General features: G+C 36.4%; 1 protein-coding gene across 1 annotated transcript; it reads right to left on the minus strand.

Annotated features, from left to right (window-relative positions):
- Positions 1-120: 120 nt before the first annotated feature.
- Positions 121-25,401, minus strand: RHAG (Rh associated glycoprotein; the record flags this gene model as incomplete). Its single annotated transcript, XM_081295875.1, has 10 exons — positions 121-186; positions 1,123-1,196; positions 1,406-1,479; positions 5,357-5,478; positions 6,372-6,509; positions 9,110-9,276; positions 9,535-9,682; positions 11,841-11,991; positions 13,121-13,304; positions 25,245-25,401. 10 exons carry the CDS (start codon positions 25,399-25,401, stop codon positions 121-123), a joined length of 1,281 nt encoding a protein of 426 aa, XP_081152001.1.
- Positions 25,402-27,642: the final 2,241 nt, after the last annotated feature.

A 27,642-nucleotide genomic window follows, 5' to 3' on the forward strand; every position in this document is an offset into this window, starting at 1 on the left:
TGGCTATTTGGGGATTAGCATCGGTCCACTCTGGTCCATATTCTCTTCACATGCTGCCTTTTTCTTTATTTAACCTTGACTGTATGTGATAGAAAAGAAAGCTGGAGCACAGCAATGGTATTAGGCTTCAGGTTCCAGCAGGTTGTGGAGTTGGAAGTGTCTGTCATATTCTTTCTCTGGAGGGACCTTTAAAGAAAACAAGATTCTTTCACTGGGTCTGACAGACATTGAGTATTGAAACAATGGTATTTTCTTAATTATTATCTGAAGTTAGAAAGATCTGGGAATAAGTTGGAGTTGAGGAAAAAATTAAAGAACAAAACTATTTATCTCATCCACTTTGACTACACTTCCTCCTTTCCCAAGCCTCTTCTCCCTGGAAGTCCTGCTGAAAAACGCAAACATCTATCTCACTTGAGTTTTATAAGAAACAGTAGAACAAAATGTCAATGGAGTAAATAGGCAGAAAGTGGAGAATAGAAAGAAGCTGATTTTGTTATTATAGGGCCTGTTGATGTGTACTCACTCAAGGTCTTCAACTTTACACATTCCATTTGCTTCTGCCTACTTTTACCTTTGGAATAATGTCTTACACTCTTGCTCAGGACTTATTTCTTTTTATAAGTAGCTCTTTTTAATTGTTATCAGAGGAGTTACAAGACACTTGTCAACTAAATTTTGTCTTTTCTTCATAAGTTTCTGCTTTGGAAAAAACTCATAAATTCTGATTTTATCTGGCTGGATGTACAGTCTCTATTTTTGTCTAAACGGGGATATCATCCATTTTCATCTTATGGATGCCACACAGACATGTATGCTTAAGATGAGCAAAACTTTTTACTAGTGGAGCTATCATTTACATTCTTTTTCTTTTAATTTTTATTTTTTGATACTGGGGATTGAACCCAGGAGCACTAACCACTGAGTTATATCCCCAGTCCTTTTTATTTATTTATTTTTTTTAATTTTTAATACATGGTTTCACTAAGTTGCTGATGGTCTTGCTAAATTGCTGAGGCTGGTCTTGAATTTGCAATGCTCCTGCCTCAGCCTCCTGAGTTGCTGGAATTAAAGGTGTGTACCACAGTTCCCAACTACATTGTTTAGGATTCTGTACAGTACCTCCCAATAAACAGAATCATCATAGCAATTCTGGTCAGATGGCTGTTCCCAGAAAGGTATCTTTAGAATTAAACCTGTGAAGGTAAAGGGAAAATAAATCATATTGTGAGGCTGAAGAGGAAATAGTAATTAAAACACTGTTACAAAATCACCTCCTTAAACTGACATAATTATTTTACAGCCAGAAGCTTAGAATACTCTGAATTTACCATTTGACTTGCTTATTAACCAGCTATTATCCAGAGACCATAGGGTACAGGGAAGTACTGACTTTTTTACTCACCTGTAAGAATACCTCCAACAATTGCTGTTCCAACGGAAGAACCCAAGGCAGCTGCTTGCATGGCTATGGTAGACCTAAGAAGACAAAAGAATTTTGTCTTTCCTGGATACCAGCCAAGGAATCTCACCTGCTGACAGTGGGGGATCCTGCCATCTTCAGGACAGAGTCCAGAATTACACACTAGCAAACAGACCAATATTTTCCTTTTGTACTTTTGATTTCTTTGAGACTTTTGAGTAGTGGTAGAAAATTCTTAAATAAACTTAAGAATCATCTTTTAATGCATCTTCAGGAATGATAAAAAGGTCTTCCCTAGAAAGAGTTTAGCACTCTCAAAAATTGATCCCTGATTTAATTTATTCAATAAATATTTATTAAGTACTAGCTCTGTGTCAGCTTCTCTTCTAGACAGCAATTAACATATTAAAAAAGCAACTGTTTCTCCATCACATTCTAAAGAAACTTATAACAGAATTAGAAGATCTATTAAAAGGCTAAATAATGCTAATTTTAGCATATGTGAGAGAACTCATTGAAGATTCTTTAGTAAATATCTGTGATCTTATAAGTAGTTACCTCAAAATAAAATTGATGAAAAAAATACCTTATAATTTTGGGAACAGAGAATGTGATAAAAGGTGACTGAAATGCTTCAGGCTGTTATATGAGTGACAAAGGAATTAGGAATGTGGGCGTCTCCTGGGCCTCTCTCATAGAAGGCAATTAATAGAGTTGTTGAAAGATGATATGAGTAATTGCAGGAAAACAAACAACTGAAAAATGAGAGTTTATTGGTGTTTCAGCTTCATGATCCAAGGGGAAGAATACACTAAACTCATTTTTTTCCTTTATTTGAAAAGTTTAAAAAATTTTCTTCTACATAAAAAATTGTGCAAGGAACAATATATCAATCTAAATATTAGAAACCACAAATGAATAAAAAGGAAAAGAAGACATTTAATATTCCTCAAACCCTATCAGAATAAAAATATAACGAATTAAAAAAATATATCAGTCCTGGTACTGTGGCACATGCCTGTATTTTCAATGGCTTGGGAAGCTGAGGCAGGAGGATCACAAATTCAAAGCCAGCCTCAGGAACTTAGCAAGGCCCTAAACAACTTAGTGAGATCCTGTCTAAAAATAAAAAATTTGGGGATGGGGCTCAGTGGTTAAGTGCCCCTGGCTTTAATCTTCAGTGCCAAAAACAAATAAATAAAATAATAAAATAAAAATGTATATAGCACTGATTTTCCCATTAAATGTCTGAAATATCCTTTCATGTTATCAAATGTAGAGCTGGATCATAATTTGAATTGCTACAGCATACTACTGCATAAAAGCCTATAATTATAGTCCCATAAGTTGATATTTAGTTTCCTCCCAGAGTTTCATATTTTCAAAATGTTGTAAGAACATATCCTCCTCTGAATATGATCTCAAACTTGTCCAAATATTTTCCTAAAATAAAATCCATTTTAAAAATGCTATTATCAAATATATATATATATATATATATAATGGATTTTTCCAAACAGATAAGTGTATAGTTTATATCTCCATTTCTCTTCTTTGACCACCTTTCAATATTATTATTCATTTATTCTTTATCAACTTGATTTGTGAAAAAACTGGTAACTTGTTTTAATTTGCATTTCTCTGATCACTAGTGAGGTTGAATATTTAATACATACTATTTATTTGATTTCATTCTTTCTAATTTATGTGCTAATTTTACAGGAATTTGCTAAGATCATTTACAGAGCTAAAAGGTATTTTTGATGAAAATTATTCTTTTATCAAATAGGTATGGAAAACAATGAGTTAAACAAAATTAATAACATCATTGGAGTTAGGCTGCCATCATCTGCAAAAATGTCTCTTAAGAATATTAACTTCCCTTTGTTTTTCACACACCAAAACCTGATTTGAATTTTAATATTCCAAATGGACACTTGTGATTGTCTTGTCTCTCAGGAAGGTTTTTATTTTAAATGTGAATTTTAGCCAGGTACATGAGCCTTCAAGGCTTGCTCCTTTCAGTTCCTTTGCCATTGTCCCCCCTCCTCCATAAATAAATGAAGAAGATATTACTAAACCTGTATATGCAAAGTCTAAACCCTTAACCAGGAGACTAACCCAATGTTTGGCCACCCAGTGAGGCCCAGCTCTCAAGAGCCGGATAGACTTGTTTTATTACATCTATGTTACAGGTCTGGGCATGATGATCAAGAATTCCCAATCAGGAGGCAGCTCCTAATGTTTTTACACCGTGTATAACACTTAGGAGTTGAGCTCATTGGCACATGCTTTTATCATGCTTGATTTGCAAAAAATATTTTTTTTTTAAAGAGAGAGTGAGAGAGGAGGGAGAGAGAGAGAGAGAGACAGAGAGAGAGAGAGAGAGAGAGAGAGAGAGAGAGAGAGAGAGAGAATTTTTAATATTTATTTTTTAGTTCTCGGCGGACACAACATCTTTGTTGGTATGTGGTGCTGAGGATGGAATCCGGGCCGCACGCATGCCAGGCGAGCGCTCTACCGCTTGAGCCACATCCCCAGCCCAGCAAAAAATATTTTCATGTTCATTCTCAATAGCTTGTTATGTCTTGGAGAGAAATGAAGCAAAAGAGTGAATATTTTGGGGGTTGTCTTTCGAATTTCAGAAGGGACTAAAAAATAACATGTAGATGAAAAGGGTCAACAATATGTGTAAATTTGGAAGCACAGTTTCTACTCAGAAAAAAGTATGATTAAATTTTAAAAAAACTTATTGCTTGTCTCAATAGGGTTAAATTTTAATTTGCTAAAATTGAAGAGATTTTTTTTCTTTTCCAATTATGCAACTCTAGTCAGTAGTTATCCTGAGACATTTCTAGATACGTGTTCACTTTTTCTTCATGCTTCAACTGGCTTTTATATTTTTATTTTATTTAATTTATTTTTTGGTACTGGGGATTGAACCCAGGGGTGCTTAACCACTGAGCCACATTCCCTGCCCTTTTTTATATTTTATATAGAGACAAAGTCTCATTGAGTTGCTTAGGGTCATTCTAAGTTGCTGAGACTGGACTTGAATTTGACTCTCCTGCCTCAGCTTCCTGAGCCACTGGGATTACAGGCATGGGCTACTGTACCTGGAAAAACTGGCTTTTAAAACTGAGAATTCTGCTTTTTTACTTACTTTCTGAGTGATCATATCAAATTATTCCAGTCTTGTTGCCTAAAAGTGGCAATGATAGCCTTTAGTATCACTTCCATTCTGGGCTTGACTGCTATTTTCCCTCTGGCCATTTAAATAAACATTTATGCCCCCTTTGGGTGAATCTAAGTCTGTTAGAGCTAGAAGAGATTTTAGAGATGAAATAGTCCTGTCTTCTTATTTTATAGAGGAGGAAATGGGGAACCAGAGAGGTTGAGCAACATGTTAAAAGTCACATAACTTGTTGGTAGCAGTCTTGGGGCCACACACTGCCTTCCAGGTTTGCTAGATCCAACATTAGGCTAACTCATCCTTGGTTGTGTAAATTTCCTGGAAGTGACTGCTTCAACTCACCACATGTGCCTCTCCTCCATTTTGGTGGGACCCCCCAAAAAGAGTAAGCCTACTGCGATCCAATTGTGCTTATCATATTGACTAATCTGTCTGGTGACAGTTGTCTATGGTACAGAAATTTAAATTAACATCATTAATTTTTAAAAAAGGGCATTAATAATTTGTTAAGTTGCATCTTTCAATACAATTCTGTTCTCTCATTTTGTCTCTTCGAACTCGGTAGAAACAATACAGATTTGGGCCTGAAATGCTAGAAAAACAAAAACCAACCAACCAACCAACCAAACCCAACCCAAACAAAATCCCCAAACAACCTTATTCTTCCATTAAAGGATATCTCAAAGAAGGAGAGAAAACAAGATAGTACCAGGAAGAGAACAAGCCATTCTTTGACTCACTTTTTAGATTTTCCCATGACTATGGCCACAATGCTTGCGAGGCCTCCTATCACGCCAGGTAAGCCATGCAGGTTGTGCACCCCGCAGGTATCATGGATCCTCAATTTAGCAGCAAAACAAGGCTATGATTATAAAAGGAGAAAGGCTTATTATTTTGCTAGATATGTTACATATGAAATAACCATGCAGAATAAAGATTTTATAAATTAATTTTTATTGTGTATCTTTAAAATACACGGCATAATGTTATGGAATACATATGAACAGTAAAAAAGTTACTATTGTGAAGTGAATTAACATCTCCATAGTTATCCCCCTTTTTTTGTGGCATGAGAACTAAAAACCACTCATTTACCACGAATTTTGCATATAGTACATTTTAAATTCTGTTTCACTCATGCTGTATATTAGATTTCTAAAGTTCTTTTTCCTACATATCTGCTACTTTGTATTCTCTGATCTATATCTTTCTCATTTCCTCCCTTGCCTCAGAAAAAGAAATCTTCTCTATAATTTGGTTCTCTATCCATATCTGAAATCCACCAATGTCAAATAATTTGAGGATATTGGTGGCAAAACCACCATTTCCATCTTTAGTGGGTGAGTTGGAATGGGAGTGATTTTAGATCCTACTCCTTCTCACTTTCTGATGATACCCTAAAGGAGTCTAGAATCCTTAATTATACAAAATCAACAACAACAACAACAACAACAACAACAATAACACAGTGGAAATTCTGTGGAGGAAAGTCACACACAAGCACCTGACATTAAATTCATACTAAATTATAAGTAACTGATGTCAGACTTTCTCCAGCTTCCACAGAGAGGTCAGGAAAGAGTAGAACCACTGGACACCTGAAATGTGGGTGGTATTTCTGAAAGGATGGCAAACATCCTCCAGGCAAGGAAAGGTACTTATGAAAGGAAACTTTGTGCCTTTTCTCTGCTGATGGGATAAGAGAAGATAACAACACAGATTCCAGATTTGGCTTAGAATATCTGCCATACTTACAGTCAGGAACTTGTATCCAAGCACGGAGACAACTCCTGCAATGCTTCCAATGATCATAGCCACATATGGGCTAATATCCATGTCTGCACAAGTGCCCACAGCAACTCCTCCTGCGAGGGTAGCATTCTGAATGTGCACCTGTGTGGAGAATCATGAGTGAGTGAGCGGAATGAGGGAGGGTTCAGAAGGACTACAGAAATGTGGAGTTCAGTGCTCACAGACACAGTCTTCAGCTGCAAGGGATACTGATACATACATACATATATATGCGTGTGTATGTGTGTGTATATATATACACATATATATTAATATTAATTGAGAGAATCATGTGTGTAAAAGATTAAAACAGAAACCACAGAATAACATGATTCATGTTAAAAATAAAAGAGGTAACTACAGACTTTTTCTCAAGTCTTCTACATTTGATCTTTCCAGGGTCCTTTGGTAGCAGAGGGGACCAGAGGTGGGAGGGATGTGAGAAAACCAAAATAATTTGTAGAAGGAGACAGGGTACATAGAGTTTAAAGTAAATATTCTAGCAGTGTTTTGCCCGTTTATGCAGATTTTGGAAAACATCTGTGTTTACCTCAATCCAAAAGAGTACTATGGCTGCAATGTGCCAATATTCAAACATTCAATATTCATTGTAGAAACATGGAAATATACACATTACATTGGAAAGACAACAGCATTTGCAAGTAACACTGTAATGAGAACATTTGGGGATGCAGAGAGGGGAATCAGTTTCTCCTTATTAGGATTTCTCCTAAACCACAATCTCGTCGTTTGCCTGAGGAAAAGAAATTATCCGCACATTTATTTATTTATTTATTTGGTACTGGGAATTGATTTAGGAATGCCTAACCACAGAACCACATCCTCAGGCATTTTTATTTATTTATTTTACAATTTTGAGACAGGGCTCAACTAAGTTGCTTAGGATTTCTCTTAGTTGCTGAGGATGTCCTTGAACTTGTGATACTCCTGCCTCAGCCTCTCAAGTTAGGGGTATTTTTTTTTTTGTTTGTTTTGGTGGTACTGGGGATTGAATGCTAGGATTTGTGCACACGAGGGCGCTCTGTCACTGATCTATATCCCCAGGATGATCTGTATGTTTTACAGTGAGCTGTAAATGTGTGATGTTTTTTCTTCTCATGGTTTCTAATTGCTTAGGGTTTGTAAAGAATTGAACTACATGACTTAATTCATGCTTTAAGAAATAAATTCTAATACCCTTTTCCTCCCCAGGCTAATGAGAAAGGAAGGTAGACCATCCATAGGCAGATAGGATAAGGGCCTTGGAAAAGGGAAAGAGGGAATGGGACCTTGACATCCCAAAAGAGACATTGGGTCTGGGGAACACCCTGTCACTGCTGCTGACAACTTCAATTGCAACAGCTCTTCCTTAGTTACACCTACTCCCAACCCTACCAATGGCCAGCTACACAATCTCTAAAGCACTACCTCTTTTGCCATCGAAACCTCACCCCCATCCTTATGTTAATAAAGGCTTGAAAAACTACACTCCTCAGATTTGTTGAGGAAGACAAAATAGAGAGAGTTGATCCTTTCTGAGTCCTCTATCCCACCAACCATAGGGACAGATGAAGCCCACAAAAACTCCTAGACAGTGGATGCCCATTATCATCTCTCTCGGGATTCCTCCTGTTTTGGAGGGCTCTGCTTTCTATTATTCTAATAAATCCTATTACTTTGCTTTAATCCTTGTGTCTGTGGATTTTTTTCTTCAAATGCGTACGACAAAGAACCCACCTGCCATCATGTTCCATGTTACACTACTTTTTCTTTAGCTTCACTAGCAAGAAACTCAAAATACCAGATAGGGTGAATTTTAAACAGTATATTCTTTTTTTTTTTTTTTTTTTTTTTTTTTTTTTTTTTTAGAGGGAGAGAGAAGAGAGAGAGAGGAAAAGGAGGGAATGAGAGAGAATTTTTAAAAATATTTGTTTTTCAGTTTTCAGCTGACACAACATCTTTATTTTATGTGGTGCTGAGGATCGAACCCAGGCCTCAGGCATGCCAGGCGAGCACGTTACCACTTGAGCCACATCCCCAGCCCAACAGTATATTCTTTTGAACTAGTTTTATACACGTTAAAGTTGCAAAAATACCGTAGGCATTTTCCTTACATACCTCACTCATCTTCCCTTGTGTTAACATCTTACATAACTATAGAAAAATGAAATTAGCACTGAGTTAATAATTAAAGATCCTATTTGATTTTCACTATTATTCCTACTAAGGTCCTTTTCTTTTCCAGAATCCTATTAAGGATCCCACAATGCATTTAGTAGTTATTTCTTTGAGAGGAATATTTAGTCAGGAAAATCCAATAAACATATGCCATTGCTATTCTTTTTTTTTTTTTTTTTTTTTTTACTTTTTGACAGGTCTTGTATTTAAAGAAGTTTTTTTTTTTTTTTAAGAACTTTGGAACAGTTAGGTCTATTATGAAAGAAGTATACTTTAAAGCTTTGATTTTTACCAAGTACCTTTCCTAAAGACTGTAAATCTCTTGAGAACACCTGAATTTGTCAGAGTACACATTTAATGAATGAATGAATAAACGTTATTACTTTTCTTTAAAACATTCTCCAAGGTGTGTGGTTTTGTGGTTTGTCCTGGTAGCTCAGCAGTTAGGCAGGAATGACTGACTTATTGGAGCAACTGCGAGCTTCACTGAGTGAAATTTGCACGGGGGTTGACAGGGCACTCACCATATTGAGCTTGCCTCCGTGTGTGACAAGGCTGGAGAAGGCAAAGGCTGTGAGCACACAGGCAGCAAGAGAGAAGTAAGTGTTGACGATGGCCCTATTCTGTTCCTCTCCAGGTTCTGCAATGGCTGAATTAAAGCTGGGCCAAAATATCCATAGAAAAATAGTCCCTGCAAATCATACGAAGGACTATTAGTTCTGAATGGGGAAGACCATGCAAAGGAGGCAGTTTGCTGAGGTCACTGACATTGTTTCTAATTTTAGGCTTAGTTATCTAGATTTAGGAGAAAAGAGGAGCATTGAGGCAGCATAAACAGAGTCGTCTTCAAAGGAGGTTCCTTTTTAAGCATCTTCACAACCATATTGAAGTAACTTTCCTGCATGCCTGACCAAAGAGACAAAAATCAGCCAAGTTCATCCCCACTCACCAATCATTGCAAACAAGTCCGAGTTGTACGTAGACTCTTCATTCCTATGCCCCTTTCTCAGGCCAGATCGATATAAGATGCCTGCTACAGCCAAGCCAAAGTAGGCCCCAAAGGCGTGGATGGTCATTGATGCCCCAATATCAGTGGCCTAAGGGGGAAAAATGGCATGCACATAAATAGAGGTGAAACCAAACTCACTACAGGAGGAATGTCAATGAAAGGACTGTTACACTGGTTACATAATAAACAAATAGTGGGGGCAGAGAGACAGACTGACTTGAAAGAACATGTTTTAGTTTCCTCTTGAGACGTGTGACATCAGTGTAACCCAGTTTTCTGCATTTCCTGCCTCTAGAGCAAAGCAGAGTGCCATGCCGACTTGGTTGCTCCAGCATTTATTTAGTCAGGAGAAAATACAAATTAAAGATTTTCAAATTGGGTTGAGGGGAAGTAAAAAGATTATTCTGGATGTTTCCATCTTTGATTGGACATGGATGGATCTCGTTCCCCTGAAGAGCCATACTTGGCTGGAATGATTCCAGGTGTCCTCATAGCACCTCTGACCTTTCTGTCAATCTTCAACACTGGGTCCCCTCCCAGTTGGGAAACCTTGCTAAACTTCACCTGGTGGTTTCAGGAGAGTAGGAGGCGGCAATTGATCCTGCTTGGACTCTACAAATATCACATGAGTCTGTGTCTCTCTTTAAAAGCCCACGTTACTTTTGGCAAAAGAAACTGTTCTGTTTCTCCTGCTGGAGCCACCAAATGTCTGCAGGGTCTTTGATTAATCTGATTTTCTTAACTTGGAGGCTTCATTTGTACCAGCCAAACCTTTCCCCTTGCTTTATTTTTATTTTTTAGGGTACCAGGGATTGAACTCAGGGGCATTCAACCACTGAGCCACATCCCCAGCCCTATTTTGTATTTTATTTAGAGACAGGATCTCACTAAGTTGCTTAGTGCTTCACCATTGCTGAGGCTGGCTTTGAAATCGAGATCCTTCTGTCTCAGCCTCCTGAGCCACTTGGATAATAGGTGTGCGCCACTGAGCCCTTTGCTTTAACTAGAGGTTTCCCTTTGGTTCCTCAATACCAGTTTGAGGCTCTGTACTTACTGTTACCTTGGCTTATAGTACATTTCTTCCTACTAGTTACTTGAGAAGCTCTCACCTCCCCTTCAGGTCCAGCTTAACTGTCACTTCCTCAGAGAAGCCCCTTCTTGACTCTACAATCTAAATTAAGTACTTTCTTATGTCCCCTCACCCTACTCCTTATTTCTTGTGCCTGTGGCAGGTGGGATGGATGTGTAATTATTTGTTTGATTTTTGTCTCCTTCACTAGATTTTAAGTTCTATTAAGACAAGAACCTCAACTATTTTGTTTCTCAATGAATCACCAATACCTGGGAAATTCAGATATTTATTTTTTTTTATATTTATTTTTTAGTTCTCGGTGGACACAACATCTTGTTCGTATGTGGTGCTGAGGATTGAACCCGGGCCTCATGCATGCCAGGCGAGTGGGCTACCACTTGAGCCACATCCCCAGCCCCAAATATTTAAAATTGCATGAAATGTTCAATAGATATACAAACGAAATAAGTAAATAATCTGTTTCTAAACCTTGGGGAAATCAATGAAATTTTCATGGAGAGAAAGAAATTTGATCAAGACCTTAACAATAGCTTGTATAAGGCTTTTTATAGGCTATTCTCTTATGTTTGAAATATGAATAGGAGTTAATCATTTGATAAGCAACAAAGTGTAATAAAAAGAGTCACGGAGTTAGAAAACAGTGAGTTTCAATCCCAGAAAGGTGTTTCAATCATTTAGCATTTGTGGTCATCATTTTATTTTATTTTTGGGTACTAGAGATTGAACTCAGGAGCACTTGGCCACTACACTGAGCCACATCCCAGGCCTATTTTGTATTTTATTTAGACAGGGTCTCACTAAGCGAGTTTAGTGCCTTGCTTTTGCAGAGGCTTTGAACTTGTGATCCTCCTTCCTCAGCCTCCTGAGCTCTTGGGATTACAGGCGTGTGCCACTGCGCCTGGCTTGGTCATCAATTTTATTGTGTGTAAATGGTCACAACAACTAAATATTGCCTTACGTTGTTGTGAGGATGGGGTGAGATGGTGTATAGAAACCCTCGTTTACAACATCACTCAGTAAGCCATGGCTATCGTCACTGCTGTGCTATCACCTGTCATTGAGGTTTGCCCCAGCAATAGAGAGGCTACCCAATACTTGCAGAGGTCAGAGCTCTTGGCTAGAGCTAGCTAAGTATAAACACTTTAATCCTTACCTGAAATATCTCACCAACCAGATATTCATTGCCAGCAAAGGCAGCAATTTCTAAAATTGTCATGATGAGCATTTGGATGGGACTTGTTTTTCCTAGGACAGCTCCAAAAGAAATCAGAACAGTGGCTGTACTGAAGTCTGCATTTATTATGCTGAGGGAAAGAAAGAATCAATTGAAAAGTAGTCCATACAAAATGTATGTGAGTCCTAAAGTGGAGCTACAGCACCACCCTTGCTGAGCACAAGCCCCTCTTCATTCATCCTGCATTCCTCCCAGGACCACTCTTACTGCCACTTACTCCCCCACCTCCTTTCCCCCATGTGCTCTTCGGTTGCTCTCACTTTTCTTTGTTTTAACTCACTTTTTCCTTTATCTCATTTAGAGTACTTTAGTTTTGTTTTGATCTGAAAACAGAATTATTTCCTAGAGCAATTATTGATAGTCTCACAACAAGAATACATAATTCCATCTAAAAAAAATCTTCAAAAAAAATCTAATGACAGATTTTTGTTACTCATAGCTGAGATGAAAGGAACAATTATTTTATGAATGGGGATTTCTCATTTTAAACCAGAGATGTTATAGACCTGACTGGATGACTCAGCTCAGTAGAGCAAGACACTGATTTGGACCCTCAGATACTCTTCTGTTGCCTAAAGAGACAATTTGCCAGATAATTTAGAGCCAGAGTGACAATGAACCAAACAGAGAAACAACTGATCTGAAAACACAGTGGTTGAAAAATAAAGGATTGTCTTACTATTCTTTGGTTGCTAGAATGAAATACCATAAATTGGGTAATTTATAAGTAACAGAAATTTATTTCTCATAATTCTGGAGGCTTAGAAGAACAAGATCAAGATGCTGACAGATTCAGTGTCTGGTGAGGGCTTGCTTTCTGGTTCATAGATGTTACTTCCAGCTGTGTCCTCACATTATGGAAAGGTAGAAGATTTTCTCTTGGGCTTCTTTTTTTTTTTTAAATATATTTATTATACTTTTAGGAGTAAATGGACACAACACAATGTCCTTATTTTTATGTGGTGCTGAGGATCAAACCTGGGTCCCCCTGTGCTAGGCGAGTGCTCTACCACTGAGCCACAATCCCAGCCCCTGGGCTTCTTTTTTAAAGGCATCTACCTTTATGGAAATTCTTCCCTCCTGAACCAATCACCTCCCGCAGAGCCCACCTCCTACTATCACTTTAGGGGTTAAGATTTCATCAGATGAATTTGGTGGGGAGGAGGCAAAAACATTCAGACCATAGCCAAGATACTCACTTTTTGATTCCAATCTGAATTTTCTCTCCATGGCTGTGTAGGATCCCTTGTATAATAATGCCCCATTGGAGGCCCAGAGCAGCAACAAATAGGTTGATACCCACACCGCTGAAGCCATATTTTTTCAGAAAGGTCATGAGGAAGCCAAACCCAACAAATATCATTACATGCACATCTTGGAATACTGAAAAAGAACAGAGGACAGTCTTCATGAGGGGAGTACAAAGAACGTGTTGTATCGTAGTACATAGCATTTATTAAATCAACCTTTACATAAAACCTTACAAGAGGAGAGCATCAACTGGGATGCAAAAGTTGACTTTGTTCCAACTTTTTGTGGCTACTTACCAGCCACAAGACTTTGACAAGTTATGCACAATTTGAATTTTTTTTCTTAGAAAACTACAAACTATAATACCAATGTAATTTTCATTCTCTCCCTAAAGATTTTCCAAGATTTTTTTTGTGTGTGTGATTTTGTGTGTGTGAGAAAAGCTTTCCAAAGCACACTATAAATATTACACCCTCTAGAAAGACTTTCCCAATATTCCAGAAAAAATTAATATTTCTTCTTGTTATTTACACAGTTTCTTTCTACACCTCAGTTTTATTGTTTGCCAAGTTGCATTAGCATTTATCTTGCATACATTATACTGTAATGGTTAACTAGTCCATGAGGTATTTATCTCCTACACTGGATTATAATCTTATTTAAAAAATATTTTAATGGGTATATTATAATTATATATAATACCACCATTGTGTATAATTATAGTACAACACTAAAAATATGAAAAAATAAAAAGTGGGATTTATTATACCTTATTTTTATGTTTACATAATAATAATTTGATCAATCTCTTTTCCCAATACCTTCCCTTTCCCTCCCTTTCTCCCTCTTTTTTCCTGATCCACTTGCTATACTGATCTTCCTTCTATTATTTATTACTCCAATTGGTGCATTATAGTTATGTATGTAAATGAGATTCATTGTGGTATATTCATACACAGATAGTGTACAGTAAATATTATGCAAATGAAACACATGGTCAAATGTGGTATAGTGAAACATAGGCTATTCCCTCAAGGAAACTAGAGTTTAGTTGGCTGAAACATGTGTTTGGATAGGCAAAATTGATATATTTTTTTGCCAGGCGCATAGCACATGTCTGTAATCCCAGCAGTTGTGGAGGATAAGGCAGGAGGACTGTGAATTCAATCAGTGAGATTGTGAAAGCAATTCGGTGAGATCCTGTCTCTAAGGAAAATACAAAATAGGGCTGGGGGAGTGGCTCAGTGTTCAAGTGCTCCTGAGTTTAATCCCTGGTACCTTCCCCTCTGACCCAAATTGATATTTTTGCACCAAACTTGCCACTGAAAATTGTCGACTATTGACAATTCCTTTAGTTCAGTATAGTAGGTGAACAAAAAATAATTAAATTGGAAGCAAATGTGAAACCAGAGGGAGAAAATTTTAGGTGTTGAATTAGTGTAATTATTGTACATGGAGGTGTAAGTGGAAGTGATAGCAGGAAAGACATGTATAGAAAATATGTCCCAGAGGAAGCTGAGATAAGAGGTCAATCAGTTTCATAAAAGGTGATGTCAGGATTGGAATTCGGGTCTGATTCCATGCATTTTTCCATTAATCAAGCATGGTGGGAGTATTAAGGTGACCACGGTCTGCTTGGTCTCCCAAGGCATCTAGGGGTGTCCGTTTGGCTCCTCTTCTGCTCCATCACAGGCTCAGGAAGCAGTGTTTCTGAGGGTGGGAGACCAGGGTACCCCACTCAGGCTAGCCTTCTGTATTAGACAGACCATGAGATTTCCTCTCAGAATCAAAGCTCTTATACCTCCAATTTGCATCAGCTATTCAGAGTGCTGCCAGATGACAGCACTAAACTCTGAATTCTCTCTGGAAAATGCTCTTGTTTTGCTCATGGTCACAGCTCTTCTCCAGGGTGGCCTGTACCCCATGACTGATTCACACAAGCATTCCCTTGTCTCAGGAGAATACCACCAGAAGATAGACAATCCCAGCCTCAGAGTCTCCCGTGGAGGAGCTGAGCCCTTCTCCTGCTGATCATTATGGCATTGACCCTCATCCCATACTTACCCAGGGAACCCCGAAGCTGGGATTGCATCTGAGCCACTGATGGTCACCTGTCAACTAAAACCAACCTGTGAAATATAGTTGACCATATATATTCATTTCTCTTTATAAATAGCTGCCATTCACTTTTACATGTAAATATGTGCTTTATATAATAGACTAAGTTGAAGGGCAATTTAGAGAATAAGCATGACTCTTATTAACCATGATTTTACTAAACCTTTCTGGGACTCCATTTCTCCTTTTCTAAGGAAGATTTGAATTAGATGATGTCTAAAGTGTCATCTAATATTTATTTAATTTGATTTTCATGTTAGGAACCTAAGGCCCAGAGAAGTTAGGTGAGTTACTTGTAAAAGACTGGAATAAAAATAAGGATCCTATAAAAATAAAGATTTAGTTTTATGTTTCAAGGTTCTGCTACTACCCACTTACTTCGCTGTTACTGTCATTACACAAAGTTGCTTTCCTAAACATTCTTTTCTTATTTCTTAGAGTATTCTTGTTCTCTCTATAATCTACTGATTTTAAAGTTTGCAGTAACCAACTAATTTTAAAAATTGTTTTTATCTAATTTTATACTGTGTTACACAGGGAGAAGTTACTCTTCAGATTTGTTCCCTTCTCCCTGTGATGAAAAACTCGACATTTTCCATAGGGGGAGAGAGTTTTCTGTATTAACTGTGCAAATGTTTTGTTTTTGTCCACTGGCTCCCATCTAATGCTTGTTACTGAATTACACCACAAGAGGGCACACAAACCTCATCTATTATTTGTATTATCATTTACCCCTGTTTTAAGAATTTGTGAGCCAACAAGGAAGAGGCCACAAATTTAGTTTCGTGCTAGTTTCTGCTGCTAAAAGAATGAACTGTGCATTGGTAAGATTTTCCAAAAAGTTTTAGGATTTTCAAGACTTTCCTAAATTATTTATTCTTAACAAAAGACACTTTTAGCACATAGCATTCACTTGAAAGAATCTGGAGATGTCTGTGGTTCTCACAATGTAAGGGGGTGGGTGGGATTGGGGCAGCTGAAGTCCTGAGGCTGGAGACTAGGGATGCTGCTACGTAGCCTACAATGCTCAGCTCAGTCCCTCACAACACGGAGCTATTAGGTTCAAAATGCTAGTAGTGTTGCTGTTGAGAAACCTTCATCTAAGTCATGTCATGATTTTATAAGGATTCAGAATAGTATACAACTTTGTTTTTCTTTAAACATTTTAGACTGAAGGAGAAAAGTCTGCCTCGATGTACCTGAGACTCTCTGCCTGGTACACGGCAAGTTTCACAGTTTGGAATGAGGATAACAAGGGTATGGAACCAGGGGTCTATTTTCTCTTGCTCCCTTCTCCCATTGCTTACTGCTTCCTGAGTCCACACCCCCCAGTGTTTTTATTCTAAACATTTTCCTGAAAATCGCAAATAGAAAATGGAAATACTGCAACATATAAAAGTGGAGAAATCTTAGTGGAGAATCCTACATTGTCCTTAGACTTCTCATGTCCCTGGTTGAGATGACTGTGTCTTCACATTTTAAGGAAGTGTCACACTCCTTAACTAAGTGCAACCCATGTTAGTGCTACAAAAAATAATAATTCAATACTCTATTTGAATTTTCAATGCTGTATGTGACCTTGGATAATCAATGGATCTCCCTGAATCTTGGTTTCCTCATTTGTAAAATGAATCTTGCTTTATATGTCTCCAGGAGGGCCTGGATTTTTTTTTTCTCTTTGAGTCTGCAGCACTGGGGACAGAGTACATTCTAAATACAGATAAGCATGTAAAACTCAGATGCATACAGAATACTTGGTAAGGTTTTATGTTTAGTATTGTTATGTATTAAGTAGACTATCACAATCAGGATCAGTCTTAAGGAAGGCCACAATAATTTAGCCATTTTTAAATGGTCAACCTTTTTTTTTTGCCTGTGTAGAAAATTCACACACACACACACACATACACACACGTGTGCGATACTTTAAGCTCACAGTGGTTTATTATGGGTATCCTCAGTAATTGCTTAGAACAGTACAATTTGTTCAAAATAAGGAAAATAAAATCATTCATCTTGTATTGAGTAAATTCATTATCCCACAAAGAATATCTTCTTGTTCTTTGAAAGTCGATGGATGTTTGTGAAGTTCAGAAAATACTTTAAAAATCTATTTGGGACAATACATCTATAGACAGATGTTGCCTAAATTCCAATCTGGTAAACAACACTGCCCATATAATGTAGTGGAGTGGTTAAAGCACAAAGTTTAGAGGTAAACAACCAGGGTTGGAATTCAACTAGACACTTTCTTTTACTAACCATCTGACCTTGGGCAAATTGCTTAATCTCATTAAACCCAAACTTTATCATAGGTGTTTCATTTTAACATGTATACTATGGTTCTTTTGAGGACTAGAAAAAAATGCAATTAAGCTTCATTATAATTAAGCTTAATTTTAATTATTGGTTTTATCATAAATTAAAATGTATGATCCTTTGCTATTACAAATGATTTGGATTTAAGGTTGGACACCAAACTAGCCAGGACCCGACTATTATCATCATCATCACCACAACCACTCTCACCAGCACCACCCCTTTCATTCTATTAGTAAAATTTAATTCACTTTGGTAATTTTCCTATTTTACTTCCACATATACCTTGCACACGGATGTATGGCAAGCCCCAATAACTCCACATGTTTTACACACAATATTGTTCTAAACCTCTACCACCTGAAACAAACAATGAAACGAAGCTCTCTTTTCCTTATGCTTCAGATACATGCCAGCTGCACAAATTGTCTCCTCCACCCACACCTGGAAGACTTCTAGGAATATTTCTACATATCCCTCTTCTTGCATTTAGTTTGTTTATATATCTGTTTTGTTTCTCTTTGTTCTCATTTATCATTTATTCAAACAGACTACAGAAAGAGCATATCCAGTGAGACATTTTCAGGGGAAAGTCAATGGAAGTCTGCAGGTAGGAATCATCAGATAGCTTGTGCAAAACTCCTGGCACTTGCAGCTTTTCAGGAAATGCCTCTCAGCTATCCCTGAATAAAGGGGTCACAGGTGAGGACCACTGGAAATTTCTCTAATTGAGACCATAAGGCTTTTATTCATAAAATGTGTTTGTAGGTCTACTGGTGAAAATTGCAAAGCTTCTTTCCAATTAGAGATTCATAGACTTTCCTCTTTCTTTTTTTAATGGCTCAGGGCTGGCAAGGTAAGTTTGCTGTACATATAGTATTTTGGCCTTGTGAGTCTCAGTCTTTTGAATCAGTAGAGTTGTGTTATGAGGTCATCTTTTCCTTTTTAAAAAGATGTCTCTATTGGTATATTATAATTGTACACAATATTGGGCTTCATTGTGACATATGCATGCACATTATTTGATGAATTTCATTCCTCACACTTTATTTTTTTCTCTTCTCTCTCTCTCCTCCCCATCTCCTTCCTTTATTCTACATTCTACTGTTCTCCTACACATACACACACACACACACACACACACACACACACACACACATATTAGTTCTAGGTAGACACAATGTCTTTTTTTACTTAATGTGGTGCTGAGGATCAGACCCAGTGCCTCACATAGGCTAGGTGAATGCTCTACCTCTGAGCTATAACCTCAGTCCTTCTCTCTATATTTTTAATTGCTGTGCTATAATTATGCATAACAGTGGGATTCATTGTGATATATTTGTACATGACGTAACTTGATTGATTTCACTTCCCAGCACTTTCCCTTTCCTCTCTTCTTTTTGATCCCCTTCCTCTAGTCTGCTGTTTCATTTTCTAATTTTATGAGATCCTTTCTTCTTATTTCCTAACTTCTACACTTGAGAGAAAACAGGACCCTTGATTTTCTCAAGTCTGGCTTATTTCATATAACATATCATATATTCTTTATCCATTCATCTTTTGATGGACACTTAGGCTTGTCCTATAATTTGGCTATTGCTGTAAACATGGGTGTGTATGTATTGTATACTATGCTGACATTAATTCTTTGGAAAAATACCAAGGAGTGGTGTAACAGGGTCATGTGGTAGCATTCCTACATACTCTTTTGAGGAAACTTCATACTAATTTCTGTAATGGTTGTACTAATTTGCAGTTCTACAAATAATGTACAAGTTGAACTCTTTGTTTATTGAGAGAGTAGTGTCTTTAGGGTAATATCTTCCCTTCCCCCTCATATTTCAAATATTTAGAAAAAGACAGTATAATGCACACTGAAACATACTATTCACCTACACTTTTTCAGTTATCAGTATTTCCTATATTTGCTTTTATTCTCTGTTCTGTACACACACACACACACACACACACACACACACACACACATTCTTCTAAACCATTTAAAAGTAAGGTGATATTTTGTCCCAAACTACTTAAGCACAAATCTCCTAAGTGAAAGTATGTCATTCCAAAAAACCACAATATCTTCACAACATCCAAAGAAATGCAAGACTGATTGATACAATATTATACCAATATATACAACATTCTTATAAATAATCATTTTGAATTAATTTCTGACCCTATAACAAAATTGCCCTTTTACTGAATATTTTGACTTGTTATCCATTTAAATAATCTCTGTGTGTTGTGTCTGTGTGTCATGTATCTTTCGACTCCCATGTTCATGATAGTTCTGAGATGTTGTTTGCCTTATTCATTGTGTTGATATTTCCACATCTGGTGAAAAACAATGGTGTGTAAAACTGCTTTGGCTTTGGCAGATACGAAAAGAGCAGCACCAACTGAAATAGCAGTCATGCTAGTCTCCACCACACACTTGCAGGGAAAATAAAAGCAAGTTTTACTTAAGAATTTCTTGCTGAAGAAGTAAAAAAATCACCAATTGTATTCATTTTAATCCTCCCACAAATGTCTTCTTACTGTTTTGTGTGAATCAGCATAGTGAAATGCAAATACACAGATAGCCCTTCTGAAATGCAATGGTATCACAGGAAAAAAAAAAGGCCCTTTTATGCTTATTTGAGTTGTTCACTGAATGAGCATTTTTTATTGGTTGTTTTTAGTTATACATAACATTAGGATTTACTTTGACAAAAGTGCAAAAGCATGGAATATAATTTGCTCTAATTAAATCCCTGATTCTTCCCCTTTCCCTCCTTTCTTCTCTCCCCTCCCCCGTTACATTCCTTTTTATTCTATGGATCTTTCAGGTATTTATTATTAGTTTTTTTTAAGTTAGTGTCTTTAGTGCCTTGTGGATATATATTCCATGACTGTGCAATTTACTGTGACATATTCATATATGTACATAGGAACATTAAAAATAGAAAAAGGAAAAAGGAAAGTCAGGTCAGATCCATTTCACTGTTCTTTCCTTATCTTGTCCCTCTTCCCTCCCCTCAACCCTCAATCCCCTTCCTCTACACCATTGATCTTGCTTCTATTTTGATGGAATCCCCCCTCCCCTTTTTCCTTTCTCTTTTGTTCTTTTCATCTTCATTTTGGACTAGTTTTCCCATATCAGGGAATACATTTGACCTTTGACATTCTGAGTCTGACTCAGGATGATAGTCTCCAGTTCCATCCATTTACCAGCAAATGCCATAATGTGATTCTTTTTTTATGACTGAGTAATACTCCACTGTGTATATATACACCATATTTTCTTTATCCATTCTTTTGTTGAAGGGCACCTAGGTTGGTTCCATAGCTTGACTATTGTGAATTGTGCTGCTGATTGAGAATCTTTTCTAAGGAATTCCATTGTTACTTGAAAGAAAGACTGACATATAAATTAAATAAGCCAAACTCAGAAAGACAAGAGTTGTGTGTTTTTCTCATATGTGGAAACTAGAGAGGAAAAAGGAAATAAAGATGGGGGATCTCATGAAAATTGAAGGGAGATCTGTACAGTAGAGAAAAAGAACCAGGGGAAGGAGGAGAGGAGGAGAAGAAGAAATACTGGGACCAATACTGACCAAATTTCACTTTTATTTTATCTGTATTTATGAATATGTAACAACAAATTCCACTATGTATTATTATAATATACCAATAAAAATGTAGAAAAATGATTTTGGATTTAGGCATTTGTCAGATACTTTTTACAAAATGGATGAAATGAAATTGCCATATCATTTAAAAGAATTGACAGTATTTGTTGCCATGAAATCTTCTGAGTTTTTTAAAAATTAGAATTTCAAAAAAATTTGTCACTACAAGCTTATCAAGTTTCTGTTATTTACTTCTTAATACTTTTCTGGTGAGATTGTTAGTGGTATTAACAAATACTTTTTTGACATTTTGTAATGCAATGTGTTAACACATGGAAGATCTGTATAACTCAGTGAGTCAATAGGTTTCAAATCAACAATGAACAATATTACAAAATTACACATAGGTACATGATCCACTGAAAGTGAATGAATATACCAAGGGATTTTAGTGTAACAAGAGTATGAATAGATCACTGACATGGTTTTAATGTCCCTTACATACTAATGACCCAACATTTGTGTAGTTTCTAATAGCATGTAAAGGATCCTCAAAGGGCCTTCTCTTAGATCAGCTCTAGTTTTCTCTCATTTGTTTATGTATTAGTAAAGATTAACTCAAGCTTCAGTCCTTGTCAAATTCTTGACTCAACAGAATGATCAACACTTTTGCAGGTACACAGAAGCCAAAAAACAAAGGATAGCTAGCTTCTGAAATGAGTATCTCAGAGGTCATTCATAACATGAAGCATGATATTCAGATTATATCACACTTCCACAGTTATGCATAGGGATGTGTGCAAATCCAAGGGTCACGTAACACTGTTTCTTTTCTTCTATTCAAAGAAGCATAGAAGAATATTAGTTGGCAGGGTTCGGGAGAACAAACTGGTATTCACTTTAAAGAAAGTAAAATATAAGTAATTATACCTATTTTCAAAAACAAAAACAAAAACAAAAACACACAAAAACCCCAAACTTTCACCAACCTGCAACTGAGAACTATTGTAATACATTGGATTTCTTAAGATGTAAATAGAGCTCTGTCACTATGCTTGAATCCCTGCACTTGGCACACTTGAATGGCACTAGGTAAGCACCTGAAATGTTTGCTGATTTGACTTGAACATTGTTTTCTAATAATGAATATTAACAATTTGTTCTCCAATGACTTATGCTGTTACATAGACTTTGTATAATTGAATCAAATGTAGGAAAAATATATGTTGAACCCACAATCATGTAGTTTCTCAGACTACAAGATATGTTAAACAGGGATAGTGTATGTATCTGAGGTGAAATATTAGAATGATCTAGGATTTTAGGTCTTGGGAGTCACTCTTAACAGCAGAGAGTATTGTGTATAGATGAGAAAATGAGCAGCATTTTGAATGGATGAAGGCTGCCTTGTGAAAATTTTACTTTGTGGCATCTTACTACCATCTAAATGTGTACATCTATATATTTAAATGTGCATGAAAATGCATTTTTTCTCATTTGAGTATCATTCCAGATGCACAGGAGACAATTTAATTAATTGCACCCAAGAATATTAGGACTTAGATCTCTCATATTACCCTGGATTAGAAAGGTTGAAAAGACATCCTTGTCCTGTTGCATTAGTTTTCCTAATCCTGTTTCATTTATAGCCAAGGCATTTTATTACCTTTCAATTGTGTGTGCACACGTGCATGCATGTGCACACACACAAACACACACCCCTTTGCCCCATGGAAACTATACTTCATAACAGTATGGGTTTTGCCCATTTTGCCTGTTTTAGTCACTGCCTAAGGCCTAAAGCCTTAAAAATTTTTGACAAGAAGTAGGAACTTAATAACTATTTTCTTAAAAAATTATAAAATGAAGGAATTTACATATTCCCTACAAGTAATAGAGTTGTGACTGTTAGAATATATGTGTAAAACAACTGTTTTAAGATCTAATTGATATACAAACATTATTATAAACATATATATTTAAAGTGTACCTTGTACATTTTGATATGTATGTACATTGTGAAATGATCATCATAATAAAGCTAATCAACATGTCCATGACTTCTACATAGTTACCACTGCAAGTATGTGTAAGTGTATATAGTCAGAAGATTACAGATTTATTCTCCTAGTAAATTATAAGCTTGCAATACAGCATCCATTATCATAAACATGCCGAACGACAGATCTTGAGATCTTTAGTAACTTCCCTTTAATTTGGCAACTTTTTTTTTTATCATTGGTCTTTCTAAAATTAATATATTACAGTGAAATGCATTACAATTCGTATTACACATATAGAGCACAATTTTTCATATCTCTGGTTGTATACAAAGTATATTCAATCCAATTCGTGTCTTCATACATGTACTTTGGATAATAATGGCAATCACATTCCACCATCATTTATAACCCCATACTGGCTCCCTTCCCCTCCCACCCCTCTGCCCTATCTAGAGTTCATCTATTCCTCCCATGCTCCCTCTCCCTATCCCACTATGAATCAGCCTCCTTATATCAGAGAAAACATTTGCCATTTGTTTTTTTGGGATTGTCTAGCTTCACTTAGCATTATCTTTTATTTCAAATTCTGAATTAAAATGTTACTTAGGAGATTAGACTTGGGACTTAGAAAGTTTAGTTTGTGTGACATAATTATTAAGGTTTCAATATAATTTTATTTGAATAACAATCTTGGATCATATTTTTGGCATTTTGCTTATTATATTTTATTTCATGTTTTTGCTATCTGTTCTAGCCAGTGGGGTTTTACAATTAAGGTACTGTATTTCTTTTCTCTTTGAATAAATTTGCTAGAGCACATATTTGATACTTAATATATTTATCTAATGAATAAATGAATGAATAAATAAAATATACCTAAGCATACAGAGTTGAGCATGATTCTGATTTTTTTCCTATTGCTCTTTAACCTGAAAATTATAAAGTTTATTTAGTCAAGAGCCCTCTTAGTTATCTACACAGTGTAAGGGCAACTAGATTTAGAGTCTGAGTCTCTGACCTATGGTCCTAACATGCTCTTAACTTTCAATTTTGTATTTTTTTCTAAGTCACTCTAGGTCCTAATTTCTACATGGGACTTCCCATGTTATTAACTCCTTCAGAAAACATAGGAATGAAAACACAGGTATTGTTTTTAAACAGCTTAAACACACTATAAATTATAATAAGCTTTGCTACTAATTTAAATAATTAAAATTTAAATTACTTGAACCTTATTTAAAAAAAATAAACCATTTATGTAATAATGACTATCATCTCCCTTTCTGGTCAGCAAGCTAATGAGTATGTATGGCTCATAATAAGCACTGAGTGACGTGTAGCTACCATTGTTAGCTGTTTCATAGCCTGCCCCTCCATTCTTGAAACCCAGTTTCTCCTCAGTCACCATTACCAGAGAAGGATTCTGCTTTTATCATGTGTCAGGTGTTCACAATTTCCTTTTCATCTCAAAGGAACAAAATGCTTTTCTTTCAAATATTATAAAACCTTGTGTATCCCCTTAAACTGAATTTCAGAAATTTCCTCTGTCATCGTAAATACCCCTTCTCACACCTTAGGACGCTGCCTGGGGCCCAGAATCCCTTTCCTATCACTACATTTTGTTTCCATTCTCTCTCCTACAAAGTTACCTTCAACTCTTTGTGGTCATGGTGAGGGGGTTTAATATTTTTATTATTTATGGAAAGAGTAGCCAATTCAAGGGACAAAGACAGTCATCTGGCAGTGGTAGGCACCACAAAAAACTGACCGATTATTTTAATTTTTAGCTTCTTGTTCTGACCCTTGAATAGACACAGATTCTACCAAACATCTTAATCACGGAGAGAAGAAGATCAATTGCCCCAGGAGAAAGGCACAATACTCTCAACACTTGCAACTGTCACATATTCTACAAGGAGCTCAAGAGCTTACAGTATTATAGTATTCAAAGATTTCACATTCTGAGAACTCAAAGAACCCCAAAACAAATAATATGAAGTAAATTGCCTACTCACGAGGATATAACTGGAAGAATCTCTCCGATTCTGTTATCTGGGTGGTATTGGGTTGGTATATCATACCATGATCCGTCTCATATTCTGCAAATAATCCAAATAAAACAATCATAGCCACCTCCAGGCCTAAGGCCATGAGAGGAAAACTGAACCTCATGTTTGTGGCAAAGGACAGAGACACACTGAGGCTTTCATAGACTGCAAGAAGTTGATAAGAACAGAGGGCTGAGCTCTGTGTGAAATTAGGCTGCATGTTCAAGGCACCCTGATGACATCACAAGAAAGAAAAAGGGCAATACTGATTAAAATGCCCCATGCATTAGAAAATTATGCTCTGTAATCTAATTATTATTTTGAATGTTGGTTTGAAGAACATACATTATAGATTGGAAGAAGTCAGGACTATTCTATGTTAATGTAGATTGGGATACATCAAAAGGTCTACTGTTGTGTACTTATGTGAATATATTACCTTGAATTTCATCTTATGTATAGCTATAAAGCACCACCTAAAAAAACTATAAATAAATAAAAGGGAGATTCAGTAAGTAAAGGAAGGTGAACGGGGGAGGGAGTAAGAGAGGGAAAGAGAACTAAAATGGAGCAAATTACATTTCATGCACATTTAATCATGTCACAATTAACTTGAATATTATGTATAACCATATGGCACTAATAAAAATGGTTTATTGTACAAGTGCCTAGAATTCTATTTAACCTAATGCAATAGAACTTTCCTAAGTGCTTATAACATGCCAGACACTACACACGGATGTATAAGAGACTCAAATTTAAGCAAAATATAGAACAGAACCATGAAGAAGACATTTGAAATTAGGAAGGCAGAAATATAAGGAAATGGTGGTAGAAAAACAAATAGTAAAAGGTCTACTGTTATGTATATATGTGAATAAATTACTGTGAATGGTGGTTATAAAAGTACTAGAGAACATAAATTATTATAGAGACTAACAACTTTAATACACTTTGCTTTGGGCCAAGACTACTAATATGTGAGGTGATATTGATATGGAAAATAAAAAAGTAATGAATCTTTGGTAGCAGGAACAGCACAGGTCTTCAAAGAACACGGCATGCTTGAGGAATATCGATGAGTTAAACAAAGCTGGAGCACAGGTGAGAAGTGGAGGAGTGAATATAAAGCTGTACTCTCAGCTGGGCTCAACTGTTAAGGGTCTTATATTCAATTTGCAGGATGCCAGTTGTTGAATAGTATCTCACTGGCAATGGGGAATAGATAGCACTGTAAAAAGCAGTTTTGTTTATTTAACACAATATTTTTTGACTTCTTACTCTGATTTACACAAATGTATTTACAAATAAACAAATACATACACACATACACGAATGCATTGGGATATACATTTTAGTCTTAAAAAAGGAGAGAAGGAATATGAGCAAGTACATAGTGGATCTATTATCCTGATGGTGTAAATAGGACCATAAGCAATTCAAAACTACTAAATGCATGGAGAGATTCCAGTCTCTAATCTGAAATTGCCCTCATAGCATAATAGGCTGTGTTTGAGAACTTAGAGCTAGCAGTGAAATAAAATTTCTCTCACTAATGCCTATTTCCAAAAGATTCTATACAAAATATGTAGAAGAGAGATACAAATGACTGGTAGGCTAGATACTACAACATAATAAACTTTTATTAAAAAAATAACAGCAAATGTGTGTGTGTGTGTGTGTGTGTGTGTGTGTGTGTGTGTGTGTGTGTCTCTTTCTGGTACATTTTCCCACAATGGAACAGAAGATATTAGGATTAAATGATCTCTGAAATTTCATAAATGTACAACCCAAAGACTTGAAAAAAATGGCTGTTTCCACTGTTCTTTATAATAGGCACGTCATGGGTGGACTCAAAACCCTAACTCTGAAAACTTCCATGGACATTGATACTTGATTTCTTCTTTTGTAGTGGTCTAAAGAGTCTTCATGAGAACTCCAGCAAGTCATATACTTTACGTATTTATATTAATAAACTGTACAAGTATTTGTGAAAACCAAGTAAAAAATAATACAGAGCAAAAACATTCTAAACAAAATCAAAGTGGCTCAAATAAATTGAAGTGGTAAAGTAACACAGGATCAATTACATCACAGTTTCTATGTGACACTTTCATCAGCTCAGTAATCACTCTGCACACGGAGGACAGAAGTTTCTATCTGGACAGGTGATAGGGTTGTTGAGGGATTTGACTTCAGTCTGTTCATTTGGAGGAGTTCAGGTTTGTTGCCTTTATTCTGAATGTAGACTTTCATATGCTTTATCATGTATGACCTGGAAAAGAGCTGTTTAATTTAGATCCTTGTGCATGATTTTCTCTCTAATTGAAACACTCTTTCCACAAGTTCTGTTCTCCTAACCCAC

The sequence above is a fragment of the Spermophilus citellus genome (assembly GCF_964194105.1).
Source record: "Spermophilus citellus genome assembly, chromosome: 5".
NCBI classification, from domain to species: domain Eukaryota; kingdom Metazoa; phylum Chordata; class Mammalia; order Rodentia; family Sciuridae; genus Spermophilus; species Spermophilus citellus.